The 13,940-nt window shown below is 42.2% G+C and overlaps 1 protein-coding gene across 13 annotated transcripts in view; it reads right to left on the minus strand.

Annotated features, from left to right (window-relative positions):
* Positions 1–1,523: 1,523 nt before the first annotated feature.
* Positions 1,524–13,940, minus strand: part of LOC6546829 (protein grainyhead) — a 39,794-nt gene continuing 27,377 nt past the window's right edge. For 8 of the 13 annotated variants that reach the window (XM_015156621.2, XM_026981348.1, XM_015156623.2 and 5 more), the window contains 8 exons: positions 11,930–12,041; positions 11,285–11,379; positions 8,605–8,661; positions 7,350–7,448; positions 3,926–4,323; positions 3,494–3,689; positions 2,767–2,831; positions 1,524–2,524 (listed from right to left, as the gene is read on the minus strand). In XM_015156621.2, the coding sequence (XP_015012107.1) occupies positions 2,398–2,524; positions 2,767–2,831; positions 3,494–3,689; positions 3,926–4,323; positions 7,350–7,448; positions 8,605–8,661; positions 11,285–11,379; positions 11,930–12,041 (1,149 nt within the window). In that variant the 3' untranslated portion in view covers positions 1,524–2,397. The remainder of the gene's footprint in view (positions 2,525–2,766; positions 2,832–3,493; positions 3,690–3,925; positions 4,324–7,349; positions 7,449–8,604; positions 8,662–11,284; positions 11,380–11,929; positions 12,042–13,940) is intronic. The other 5 variants (XM_001974550.3, XM_026981350.1, XM_015156618.2 and 2 more) reach the window with 2 other exon arrangements.

Raw genomic sequence — 13,940 nt, forward strand, 5'->3', positions numbered from 1 at the left:
GCCCAGGTGATTTTGCCGTTAGATGCCGTGGGTTTCCGAAAGCCCAATCAGCCGGTTTTTCAGATAGTTTTGTAAAATGTAAAGATATTTTACAGGCTATGTACATCGATTTGACATTTGAATTTACAGATACATGTAAAAACAATCAGTTTCGCATTACTTAACACAGTAGGTTTTCTTACAAGATTTCGTACAAGATTTAATAAATATAAATAAAATAAATTTATTATATTCGCCACATAAACCTAACACCCAAGTTAAAATCCGAATAGGTTTTTGGAAAATTAAATGAAATAAAGTTAAATAAAAAAAATGTATTAATAAATATCTACTGCACTATGGTGTTTGTTAAAGTTTTTAGCTTTGTTTGTTTCTAAGAAAAGCGGTCAATACCGATAGTTAGATAATTTTTTATTTTTTAATTTTGGTAATTACTCAGTTAGCTTTAAATCTGACTATAATCATTGCCACTAAAATATAATTACCACTTTTATAGCGCAAGGCAACCCATTTATAAAAGACTAATTGCTTACTTTTTGTTCTTTATTTAAATGTTGTGTATTCATTATAATTATATTGTACAATTTGTTTTATTTTGTTTGTTTGTCTTTTTTATAATTTCTCAAGTTGGACATGCACTTCTCACACGATGGAATGTCACTTATTCTCAGTTGCATTTTCACGATTTTTTTGTGGTTTTTTTCGCTTTTCTATTTATCGCGGAATTGTTTTCCAACAGTAACAAAAAATAAATTATTGGCTTTTAAAATATATGTGTATGTTTTGTGTATACAATATATATAAAGAGCGTAGAACTTAAGTATACGATAACTAAACGTATAGAATTATAACATGCCGGCAAGATTTTCGATTCATCATCATCATTTCATATCCTCTGATATCTTAGCTCTTCTCTTCTCATATCATAATATTGTATAATCTTGAATAGTACATTTAGAACTAAGGGCTAAAATTAAAAACAAATTGTGATGTACAACACCGGAAATGTCAAGTTCAAAACGATTTTTCCCCTCTCAAAAGAGTTAGGGGACATAAGAGTGAGAAAATAGAGCATTTTTAGGGTAAAAGTTAAGAGAGATTACAATTAATAAACAATTAATAATAATATTGAGCATTGAACTCGTACTGTTCAAAATTGTAGCAATCGATGCGGAGTATTCGTAATTTCAAGCAAATCTCGCGGTGAAGTCTCTGCTTGAATTCAAATAACATTGTACACAAAACATTTCGTTTATTAAATTAAACTGTTAATTATGGCAAACAAAGATTGTAAACGCATTCGAGCTATGCGACGTGTTATCCCTATACATATCATATATATCTGTATCTATATTCATCCGAATGTTGCGATTATTTGTGGCGCTACTGTTCATCAACGATTCTTGATTTAATTGTTTAGTTTTGAATCAACTTTCTCGGCTGATTATTGTTCATTAGATATTTTTTTTGTTTTTCAACAAATGCACACAAATGTTTTTTTTTTAAGTTGTTTTTTTTTTCGATTTTGTTTTTGCCTTAGCTTGGACTTAAGTACGATTTTTATCAACATGTTTTATTGCAGAGTGTTCTTATCTCTAGGTGTATATCTAGCTTTAGGGATAATTACTTCGCGAGAGTTTTACCAATTTTTTGATCGTCAAAGTTTTCATCTATATGTTGTTTTTTGTGTACAGAGATCCTAATTATACATAACAGAGGGGGTTGTGCGGGGACAGGGTAACGAGTTAGTTTTGAAACAGAAATATAGAACAAACGATTTGTGTTTTGTGTGCGTTTTTCAAAAATAATTTTACAATTTATATTCAACAAGTAAAACGCTTAAGCCGAACATACAAAATGATTACAATAGGCTACGTCTAGAGTTCGTGTAGAGCTAATGCGTCCGTTAGATACACCTAAAAGATAGATTCTGTAACTCTTACTTGCCCTGGACCTAAGGTCTTAGCATAAGCAGGGGAGTGGAAACGAGACTTATCTCCTACTGGACAGACACTGTTGCACTCCGCACATATATATGGGGGATATATGAGCATAAATACACGGTACGATTACGATTAGGGTTACGATTACGATTATGGGCTTACAATTATCTATAGACATAGCGAGAATGTAAAATTTGATCAAACAATTTTAGATAATCTCATTGTTGCTAAATAACTAAATCGAATTTAAGTATATATATCATTTTACATGTGTATTCTGTTAGCGTTCTTAACTTCCGTAGCAACTCGATTTGTTGCGGGTCCCATTACGATACAACTACGATATTAGACTTAGGCTCTATGGAAAATGGCTTATTGAAACAACTTCTTGTGTCCGTAATTTGTGTGTGTTTGAGTGTGGTTATCGGGAGCTACCCGTACCGTACTGCCAGCGCTACTGATTGGGCAGCTCCGTGAGCGTCACATCGTACAGGTCGTCCTCGATCTGTTGCACCTCCAGCAGGAAGATGTCCTCGTTGCAGTAGAACGATATCATGTCATCGTCAATTTTCGCAGTAATCCTGCAATGAGAATGTGAGTAGTGAAATGTTAGCAATCCGATTGGAATGACTTAGTTTGCTATATATCAGTACACCCATGCAAAAAGTTAGCACACGATTTGAGTTATATATATATTGTGGTTTGATTAAGCCATGCTATAATGATGTGAAAGGGGAAGGATGCATCCTGGTGTATATCTTTCTGTGTGGGTGTATTTCTGTGTTTTTCTATCTCACGGATCGGTTAGAACTGGCTTACTTACCCCTTCTTGTTTGTGCGATAAATGTTATTTATGCTCGTTGTTGAGATTTTGTATTTGTTTTCAATCTGCAATTGAGAAACGAGAGAAATATGATGTTTTGTCTGTTTTGTTCTTGTTGTTGTTTTTGTTTTTTGTTTTTGCTCTTGTTCTTGATTTCTATTTCTATCTTGATTAAAATATTTCTCTTATAACTCGCTGGTTTTTCTTTGTGTAATTTTGTTCATTTTCTATGGTCTGCCAATCTTGATTTATCAGGTTTCAGTGTACGTTGCCTTCATATCTTTTTGTGCTTTAGTGTGTGTGATTGGAATGTGTACGGAGAACATATTTAGGGTCTGCTTGGGTTTTAAGGTACATATATACATATAAGTATATATACTTTTTGGATGAGATTTGATTATGAAATGGTTCGTAATTAGTTCCAACTACAGGTTACAAATTATCGAATTTCTTCGTGTGAGTAACGATTTATATTTAGAGTTTGAGATGCGGCTGAATTTTAGTCGATTTATGCTTTAGTCTTAGTCGATTAACGATTTTAGAGATTGAACATTTTGGCGCTTCATTTGTTTGATTTCTTTTCAGCGGATCCAATTAGACCAAAATGAACAAAATTACAGAAAAAGGTGGTTAACCATTAGCACGAGTTTGGTTCGATTGTTTTAGATTTCGATTTTGGGACTGGGGAGTTGGCTGGGTTTCGGGTTGAGCTTGCCACTTCGCTTACCGCATTCAGCAGGCCGATCGTGGTTGGCGGCACCACGTGCAGCGGCGTGTACACCTCCTCGTTCTCCTGCCGCACGTACAACATCACGCGCTCCGAGGTCGGCGGCGTCATCCTGCCGCGCTTCATCGGCGGACCAAAGTCGGTCAGTGGTGTGCTGGTCAGCATGTTCTGGTCCAGTATGTGGTCCTTCTTATCGCTGCAGGGGAAAGTGCAAGTTACGGGGAGTGAAGAGAAGAAATTTGAATTAGCATGGATCTTATGAGGTTCCTACACTCAGAAATTGAATTGCGAATAAACTGTGGGAATTGCTATATTATCCTTTTCCCCGAAACAGTTTAGCAACCCCTGCAATTTTCTGATAGTCGAGTAATTCTTCTGCTGATCTGAGCGTAGGCTGTGGATTTCTAGGATGGATGGACGATTTTTACTCACGTCTGCATGTCGGGCGGAAAGTGGTTGTGGAACTTGAGCGTCGGCGTGGCCACCTTCTGGCCGTGGAGCAGGAACGGTGAGGCCCCCTTCAGGTCCGGCGAGTCAGTCTCATGGCCGTAGAAGCTCTGCAAGGACGAGTGCGAGTTGGAGTTGGAGTTGCCGTTGCTCAGGGGGTTGAATGTCATGCCGGAGGCAGCGCCAATGCCCAGCTGACCTACCTTCTCCATGTCCTCGGCGGGCGAGAACAGCACCGGCGGCTTGGCGAAGTCCTGCATGCCATAGAACTCGGACCGATCCGTCACCGGATGGTAAAGCTCGTCCAGCTTCTTTCTGCCCGTGGCTGTCATCTTTCGCTTGGCGGCCCGCCGCTCCTCATCGCGCGTCTTTCGTTCGGCGCCCTAAAAATTTCAAAGAACACCTTTAGATTGGGCACTTAACAGTGGGTTAACTGTGTGTGTAATAGTGGGTCGGATTTGGTTACAAATTGCATTCGTTTGACTAGGACTACGCCTCGGAATTTTCGAGTGCATTGAAGATGCTTCCAGGTGGCTTGCGAAAGTCCCGCTCCCTGTCGAATTCCCACTGCGCAGGCGCACAGGTGCACGGGGCCAGCGTGTAATTAGCAATCAATCAAATGCACGGATGCCACCTTTTTTGATATTTCTTTACTTATTAATTAAATTCGTGTATGGCTGGCAGTGCCATAAGCTGCCTCGTTGCAGTTGCACAAAATCGCATAAAAAAAGTAAAAAAATAAAATGGAAAAATATCAAAATAGCGAAAGAGAGAAACGAGTTTCTCGCCTGGGGAGCTGCGATGTCGCACAGAGACAAAGCCGCCACCGCAGTGGATTTCTCAGTTGGAGTCTGCAATCTGCGGCTGCGGCTGCGTCTGCGACGGCCACTTTTGGCAAAATGGTCTACACCGTTAGGGTCAGAGCCAAAAAAAAAGTAATAGCTACAACAAAACTAACACAAAAAAATGGGAAAAAAATTATTATAAAATACTTAGAGATGCAGCATAAATATGCATACATAATAAATAATCTGGCGGCGCCCCGAACCATGCAAGAAAAAGACTTTGTCTGGGCCAGCTGCCCACCTGCTTGTTGCCTGATTGCACACACACACACACACACACGCACGCACACACATGCACACGCAGATCGCACGGATACCTATATAATATATAGTCTGCTGGCTACTTTGTCCGCCGGTGATTGCTAGTTTGCGTGTGCGCAGGCAGATGCAGCATGCATTGCTGCTGCTGCTGCTGCTGCTGCTGTTGCACTTTGCATTTGTAATTAAAAATCAGCAATTGAGCGATGGAAGCTGCTGCAGGAAGGCAGGTGGCCAAGGGGGTGGGGTACAGCAGCGGCACAGGAAGTGATATGTTGCAGCAAACTACTTGGCCTGATGTTGCTGCTGCTGCTGCTGCGGCTGGAGCTTCATATATGATGCAAGGATGTCTGCGCCTACCCCGCCCCAAGAAGCCCATGCTCCCTAGCCCCCTCCGTCCCCATATTAACCCAGGTTCTTGCGCTTATCACAAAGCATTTTAGCCTAGAGCCATGCATTCGATGTACATCAGGCAGCCCAGTGCTTGTTGCGTTTGTGTGTGGCATGTAAATAACTGTATTTTATTACTTTTATTTTATCTCGGCAAAAATATCGCCAAACTGGCCACTTGCAACAAGCTAAGGCGACGGCGTCTCGAATCGCCCAATGCGGTCAATGCTCGCCGCAGTCCAGACCCCTCATTTCGTGCCCCATCCCGGTCGCTCTGCCCGCCACCACACACCGCACCTCCCCTCGTTGTTACCTCCTTTTTGGAGGCTGTTAATCGACTTCGAAGTATGACGAAGACGGAGGACACCCGACCATGTGGGCTGCCAGCATTTCGCAGAGGCGGGAGGCACATAACCATTAGCATTAACGTTAGTTAAATTCTATAATGACTCAACATTGATGTGCGAAGAAACATTCTCAAATACCCTATTAGAAAAATGAACTGTTTGACATATTGATATCCTGTTTGGCAGGTGCAATAACTAATGTTTAAGGCTTTAAACTTTCAAATTTATTTATTAGATTCCAAGTCGGTGTTCACAATGATGTGAACTAACAACTTATCCATTAAAATACCAACGTTATGTAAGTTATTTTCCGCACTAATTTTCTCCTTATTGGGGGAAAGTATCTCTACATACAAAATTGCACAATCCAAAATGACAGTTATCCGCCAAGACACAGACTTCCCAAGGTTTTCTGGCACACTGGACGTGCGGCAGAATTTCTTGTAATTTTGTATCTTTTTGGCCCTGCCCCGGGGCAAACTTAAAGATTCATAATTGGCGACTGTGGCCCAGAGGTGCCAAACGACGGAACTGCAACTGAAACTGCAATTGCAGTGAAATCAAAATTTCAAAAATCCCCAAAACATACAGAGAAAATAAAAGGGAGACCAGGGCAAAGCAAAATAACGTGGTACGCGAAATTTAATTGATACATTTACCGATAAACACACGCTGGCCTGCGAAAAAGGGCCGGCCCCAAATGTGAAATATAAGCCCGGCGCGATAGCGATATGGCCATGGCTACGGATCGCTGGATCGCTGGAATTGGTGGAATTGGTGGATCGGGGATCGGGCGATCGAGGATCGTGTACGGGGCCTTTACAATAAAAGCCATGTCCAAACGGAGGCCCAGGGACGAGGATGTGTAATGATATGAGAAAATTAAATTGGAAATCCACGAAATGATTTATTAATAAACCCCATCAAGCGAAAAAGTGAAGGGTTCGCATAAAGGCGAAGGTACAGATACGAAACAAGGGCATGGAAAGGATGTGCGGTGTGTGCGTGTGTGTGTGAGGCAGTGTTGTTGCTGTATGTGCTTGCTGGCCATTTACTTTTGGACGCGTTACGCTTTCCACTAAAGGCCAACAGGCTGACTGACGGACAGGCACTGCCGGTGCCCCCAATTCGATAAAAGTTGCAGCCACATCGGAGGGAGAAGCTGCAGCAACAAGTGGCAGGCACACACAGATACACACTGCACTGCACAACTAAATATTTATTTAAATAATTCTCGTGATTTTTAAGGTACAAGATATGCATGAAAGCAATAACATTGTAAATATCACAATATGAACACAGATAATCCATTTGTACTTTTTACCAAAATCACCTGGTGAAGTAAGGACGTTCCTGAACTTGTTTCTCCCCGTGTACTACAAACGAAGCAGCACGTAGCCGCTTTTAGTTAGCTCATCAACCTGTTGCACGTGGCAGAGGGAGCACTGCTGCTCCTGCTGCTTCTGTGTGCGTAATTGCCAGCATAGGGGAGCTCTGCTTGGGGACTGGGCATCGGGATCAGGGATCAGGGATCAGGCACCGGAGACGAGGGAAAATAAAATCACTTACCTTATCGCAGAAGACCTTTATCTGACAGTAGCCGCGGTGGAAGACCGCCGTATCTCTGGGGTCCTCGAATGTGTCGATTTGTACGTGCAGCGGCAGGCCCTGGAATAAACAGAATCCGTATTAATATCACAATGGCCGTATCATTCAAATGGCCCGGGGGCAAATAAAAGTTGCTGCTGCTGCTGCTGATGCCGCCGGACAGCAGTCGCCACTCCAGCAGCAACAGCCACTGCCAAAGCGACTGCAAAAGCAAAAACAAAAGCAAAGGCAACTTGCAACAGCTGCAATTAGCCGTTGTCATTTGGGCTGAGGGGGCGTGGCCGAAGCCGAAGGGGCGTGCCAGGAGTGATGTTAAACTGCCAACATCCGTTGGGCGAATGTGTGTGCAACATGTCGTGGCAAGTGCATAATTTCATTTGCCTATTGCCCACACTCAGTGCCGCACGTTAAAAAAAGTGTATTAAAATAGGTTCTGAATGCCATTAAAATCATAATTCCTATTATAAGGGAGATTTATAAAATTGTATTATTAAAAATATAAAAACTACTTAAATTGTCTGATGACAGCTAAAAATATTTGCTTTCGAATCAAGAGCAATTAATGACATTTTTTTGCTGTGCAAGCTCCACTGTAGCTTCAGCGATCTCTTTTAATGAAAAGCAACGAGTTCTGCCTGTGTTTCTGTCAATGAAATATCAGACTTAATGTACGCATTACAACTCTGGCCAGGAGGATGTGCAATCCGCTTTAGATTGCCAGTGGGAAGGTGGGAAAGGGGGCAGGGGGCAGGGGGCCCAGGTGAGCGGGCAGAGGCAGGTGGCAGAAGGCAGTAGAAATCCCCTGCCTACGTTGCATCAGCATCAGTCTGACCGTTGTCAAGACGACTGCTCTGAATGCTGATCGCTTCGCGGAGGGAAGAAGAGCTCTTGGCCGCATTGATTCGCCATTAACAAGTTGGCATTAAATTGGTTATTACTTAACCCATCAAAGGCAATGTGGCTGACTTTCGTCTGTAGAAAGGTGGACATATAAACTAAAAAGCATTGTCAACTTTGATAGGAATGGCATTAAATGGAAGTATTTATATGCACTTTATAGAACGGGACTCAAAAATATGCTTCAAAATTTAAATTTCAGTGGGCAATATACGATCCTAGTCGTATTTGGCTTTTACAAGTGCTTATTTGTTAGCAAACACGCATTTAAGTTAAATAAGAAGGTAAATATAATAATGCAAAATAATAACAGACTCACCTTAACTCCCTTTTGACTGCTGAAATCCGTGCTCAAGCACTGAACCGCAATGTTGATCTGTTCAAAAGCAAAAAATAAATACATGAAATTATAAGAAAAGCTAAGGAGAAACAGAGCGTATGTGAGAAATGCCATAAAATATACAAATGTAAACAATTATGAACATAAAAAGAAATTATATCGGATGACAAAAACTGAAATGCGTCTGCGCTATTAGAAGGCAATTGTTTTCTCTCTATTAAGTCGATGTCCTCTTTATGCCCACGACAGTTTAAAACATTCCAACGCACTCGGAAAGAGCAAAAATGAAGACAGAAAAACGCTGAAGGAGAGACAATAACAAGGCAATACACAGAGGACCATCGACCAGCGACCATGGACCGGGCCAATAAGATGGCCTGAACTGGAACCGAGGAACTGGGGCCTTAACGCCAAGTAACGAGCCAACTGAAGCCGCGACTTTGTATCGCATCCAATTCATTTTTCGTTCGACTTCGATTCAGTGCAAGGTGTGTGCATTTCGCATCTGTATCTGTATCTGTATGTGTATCTGTAGCTGCAGCTGTAGCTGTGCACGTATATATGCGTATCTGTGTGCCGCGGCATTTTAAGCATGCCAAGTCCGAGTTTGAGTCAAAGTCGGAGTTTGAGTTCAGTTCGCCAGACAGTCGTTGGACAGTACGAAATGGAAAAAAAAGAAATAAAATAAAAAGAAAATCCATCAACGCAAAAATACCAAAGGAAACAATCTTAATGGTAAAAGTGCAGCAGTCACAGCCGCACATCCAACATCCAACATCCACTGCCACCATCCCAGCCCCACAGCATCCGAAGATCGGGCGGCCATCCAGAGACCGAGATGTGTGGACGAGCAGTATTTAATGTGAATAATTAGCGGGCGCGTACCATATAAGCGAAAAGCGAGGGGCGAAGCACCTGCGTGTCGGTGCGTACGAAAGTTTTGCCGCTGGGAAAGGCAGTATCTCACAGATACACAGACACGACTGCAAAGATGGAGATACAGATGCAGCTAACGGCACAAAACGAAATCGACATTATGCCAGCCAAGTCGGGCCAAGTCACAAAAAACCAAAAAAAAAAAAAAAATGAAGGCGACTCGACTCTCTCTCCTCGAAGACGATGATGTCGCTGGGATTAACATCTCAGCGCGTAAACAATTTGTAAATAAAAAGCTCTATCAAATGGGAGTGGGCGGGCTGAGGAGGTGGGGGGTCGGTAAAATGTGGCGGGGGGAAATGCACTTATGGCCAGCCAGTTAATAACTGCTGACCAATTTGGCAGCCTGCACACACAGAAGTCACTGAACTTGAATGAAAATCAATACGATTTTGGCATTTGTTTTTTACAATATTTTTCACATTTTTCCAATGGCATTTCAGTCGGATTAAATGGACACTTGGAGAAAATGTTTCCGCCAGTTTAATGTTATAATAAAAACTACATATATTAATTAATGTCACATAGAAAATATTCAGGATTTTCAGGCATGAGTGTTGACTTTCAAGAAAGCAGGTATTTATATTAATGGAGAGCGCGTAAAGTTTCATGTAACTCATAGAAGATGGAAAATGGGTTTCTTTAATTGCCTTGTATTAAATTTCTTAGTTTGGTTAACATTCTTTGCCTAATAGGGGCACTTTTTTCTCTGTGCAAGTGGGCGGAGCATCGCAAAGGATAAAGCCACAGCCGAACTCATGGCGTATACGTAATATGAGGGCTGTCTCGCTTACTGGTCTTACTACTGGCGCTTGATGCAATAGAATTGCAAATATTTTCCACCGATTAAAATGCTTGATAATTGCTAAATTAAAACGCGGTGGGAGCTCGCTCGATCTGCGGTTAGCAGCCAAGCCAATGGCTAAAGCCAGCCACTGGACTCCATGCGAACTCAAACTCAGACTCAACTCAGACTTAGTTCCAAGCATTTGCGAGTAAGTGATTAAAACTAAGTGTCATAAATAAATAAATGCATAAATTATTCTTTTGAGGCAGCAAGATACTGGCATTCGCTGCGAGTGCGAGAGAGAGAGAGGGAAATGGCCGGACAGCGGGCGCCAGAAAAGGATGGCCACAGTTGGCTGGGGCAATGGCGACGCTGTTTGAATAATTTGCGTTTTACTCGCAATTGAAAATAAATCAGAAATTAATTCTTGGCTCACACACAAGTACACACACACACACTTGCATACATATAGCACGATATAGAGAGGACTTTGCGGGTATCTGCTATCTCATTTTGCTTCATAAAAGTGTCGCGATTATTTTTTTAGCTTTTTTCAGTTTTAATTGAGGCGGCGCTCGAAGTAAACAAAATGGTTGGGGGGAACACAAAGCACAAAGAATTCAATTGACGGTGAAACCCTAGGGATACCCTGGAGTCGCTTGGGAATTCTAAACATTCTTTGTCTTAACATTTTTATGAAGACTTTAAGATCTAAACTATCTGTGCTTCATTCTGTGCCACATTTTATCCTACTTTCAATGCTATTAACATTTAACTAACCAAAAGATATGTGTTTTCGGCACACAACAATGGCCCTACTTTGGGGTCCTAGTGTATACAAAAGCATCATACCCTTACAGATAAACGGTACACAAAAATTCCATAACTACTTTGCCGATTGCCGCAGAAATAAGATCTAGAAAGAGCAGAACTTACCTTGGCGGAGCTCTCCAGCGGATTCCAGTAGACGGCGATGGCATTGTGCGACACTTCCTCGATGCAGCCAACGAGGCCAACCGAGTTCTTCGTATCTGGAGAAGAAGAGCAGTCCAAGCAGATAATCAGAGGGGTTTTGGGGGGAGATCATGCGGTTTAAAGACGCAGCAAAAGAAGTGCGAGAGATGGAATGGAAGGAGTTGAATGGGGTAAACAGAGGCGAGAGCTTCGGACATTGGAAAATATGTTTGTATTAACAATTAAGGAAATTTCTGCGTTGCCATCCAGTGACAAGTGCCTAATGAGTTATGTTTGATGGGCCAGGCAGCAGCAGCCGCAGCAGCCGCAGCAGCAGCAGCCCCATGTTGCAAGTTGCAGGCTGCAGGTTGCTGCAGCAACAGCCACAGCCACCGAGATTATCTGCAATCAAACAAACGGAGCGCAGTTGCTGCCGCCGCGCGATGCGCGTTTATCAATGTCATAACTCTCCTGGAACGTTGCGGGCCTTTCAATAAAAAGCAACAATTTACTGCTAGAAATACTAGACAATACAAATGGACAGTCCGGCAACCGACGCTGCTGGACTTCGGTGCTCGATCTGGACAGGTTGGGGTTTGGGTGGAAGTCCATGTTGGTTTTACGCACCTGCATCCAAGATTCTCTGCTTCACGGAATGCTGACGACTGTGCCAGAATTGCCAGGCCTTGATCTCATCCTCGGGACTCTTCTCCTCGCGGAACATTAGCATAATCACACTCTGCGTCGGTTGAACGGGAAGAACAGAAAGCACATATGGTTATTAAATTAAGTGCGGTACTAAGTTAAGGGGACACTAAAAATGAACCCATCTCAGCATTAAGTATTAAAAATAAACTTAGAGATGTATCTTCAACTTATTTCCCTGCTTAAGTTTGAGGTGATTGGTTACGCCTCAGCATTTCATTTTTTAAGAGCATTCTTTGCCAAGTTTATCCATTCTAATTGAAATTTAAATCACAAGCAGCTTATGTTCATTCTAGCAGTAAAATAACCCCGGAACATTTGAGATTTCGGAAGAAAAAACTTACAGATTTGATTATATCTTTGTAATTGGAAAGGTAGATCTAAAAAACAAACAGGGACTGCAACTCGACCAATTCGCTCTCAGTTTCGTTCACTATCCTGATCTGGAAAGCGATCTGGGCGAGAGCTGATCCTTATCGCTAAGGAAATGCCATGTCTGGCGTTGATTTTTGCCAGACATGGTTCTAATCCGTTTATACTATCCCAAGGATGGGTGGCTCTCTGCCGGGTTCATTGCTCTGACATATATGCGTTGTGACACGCAACTCACAACTCGGCAGATCGCACCCTACGCCTTTAAAGTCAAAAGGATTAGGCCCGGCGAGGACAAAAGGACGAATTCGATTTAGCAGAAAAACGTCCAACTCATTTGGTTTCTTCTGCTCATCGAGGCTCTATTGTTTTCCCAGCATTTGCATATTTCGTCTATTATTTTGTGTCTATTTTTTACATTTTGAATAATTAAGGATGCGCAGAGATAGCGAAAGAGTTTCCAAAATCAGAAAAACGAGGAAACGGAAACAGTTTCGAAATTGCAAGCAACCCCCAAAAAAGGATCATCTTTTTCTTGAGGAGTCGGGGTTTAGCTGCTTACTGCATAAATATTTTTGTGTGTTTTCTTCGGGGACTGCGTAAGTTTTTACATATTCATGGGCTAATCAGCTCGTAAATTATACTCCGTTTTTTCTCCCGATTCGTTACCCATTTTTCTTGGATCAGTTTTCCCCGTTAGATTTCGTTATGCAAATGCCCAAAAGTGTTGGGAAGTTTTCCATTTCGGGGAAAGGGCGCGCGGCTCTAAACAAATAAACTCGTAAATTAATTTTGACACTTTTTTGTCGAGCCTTGCAAAATATGGCACTTTTATGGTAATCTGAGAGCTGAGAGCTGGAGCGGCCTGGCCGAGAACTTGAGAAGTGGAGGGAAGGTTAAGCTCGTATCTGAAGATCTCTGCGTTTCATTTGGCTACGTTTCTTGAAGTTTTTGTTGCAAGTTTCGTTCCTTATTCATACTTTTTTTTTATCGCACTCTTTGCGTATGCAAATGACTAGGACTCGGATTCGGATGCGGACTCAGATTCAGATTCAGACTCGTATTCGGATGCCCTCAATTTCAATTGTTGTTTACTTAGCCTCAAGTTCCGCTTCCCGTTTCCTCCGGCCATTTCCTCAACCCATTTACCACTTTCAACTGTAACTTTGATGTCATTCTTCGGCTCTCAACGGTTCAGTTTTCAGTTTCAATTTGCATTTGCATCTTCAGACGTCATTTAAGCTTATCTGATTGATGATGTTGACGGGTATTGTCCTGCTGCTGCTCCTACTCCTTGAGCGATCGTCCTGAACAAACATTGGTCGTGAAAGACGACCGAGTCTGCCGGCAATTTGCATTGAACGGAATATTCAAATTCTCATCCAGGGATCGCACTCGCATTCGCTTTCTCAGTATCATTTATCATTGCGCCGTGCCCCTGAGCGGCAGGATATGGGATGGGTGTAATTGAGCAAAGGGGTGGCGATCGCACCTCGGGGTAGTACTATCCACTGAAGATACCCGCTCAAGAAGCCGACACAGATTCCCTGACAAATCGCTC

This window comes from Drosophila erecta, unplaced genomic scaffold, assembly GCF_003286155.1.
Source record: "Drosophila erecta strain 14021-0224.00,06,07 unplaced genomic scaffold, DereRS2 tig00000092-arrow-pilon, whole genome shotgun sequence".
Taxonomy (NCBI): domain Eukaryota; kingdom Metazoa; phylum Arthropoda; class Insecta; order Diptera; family Drosophilidae; genus Drosophila; species Drosophila erecta.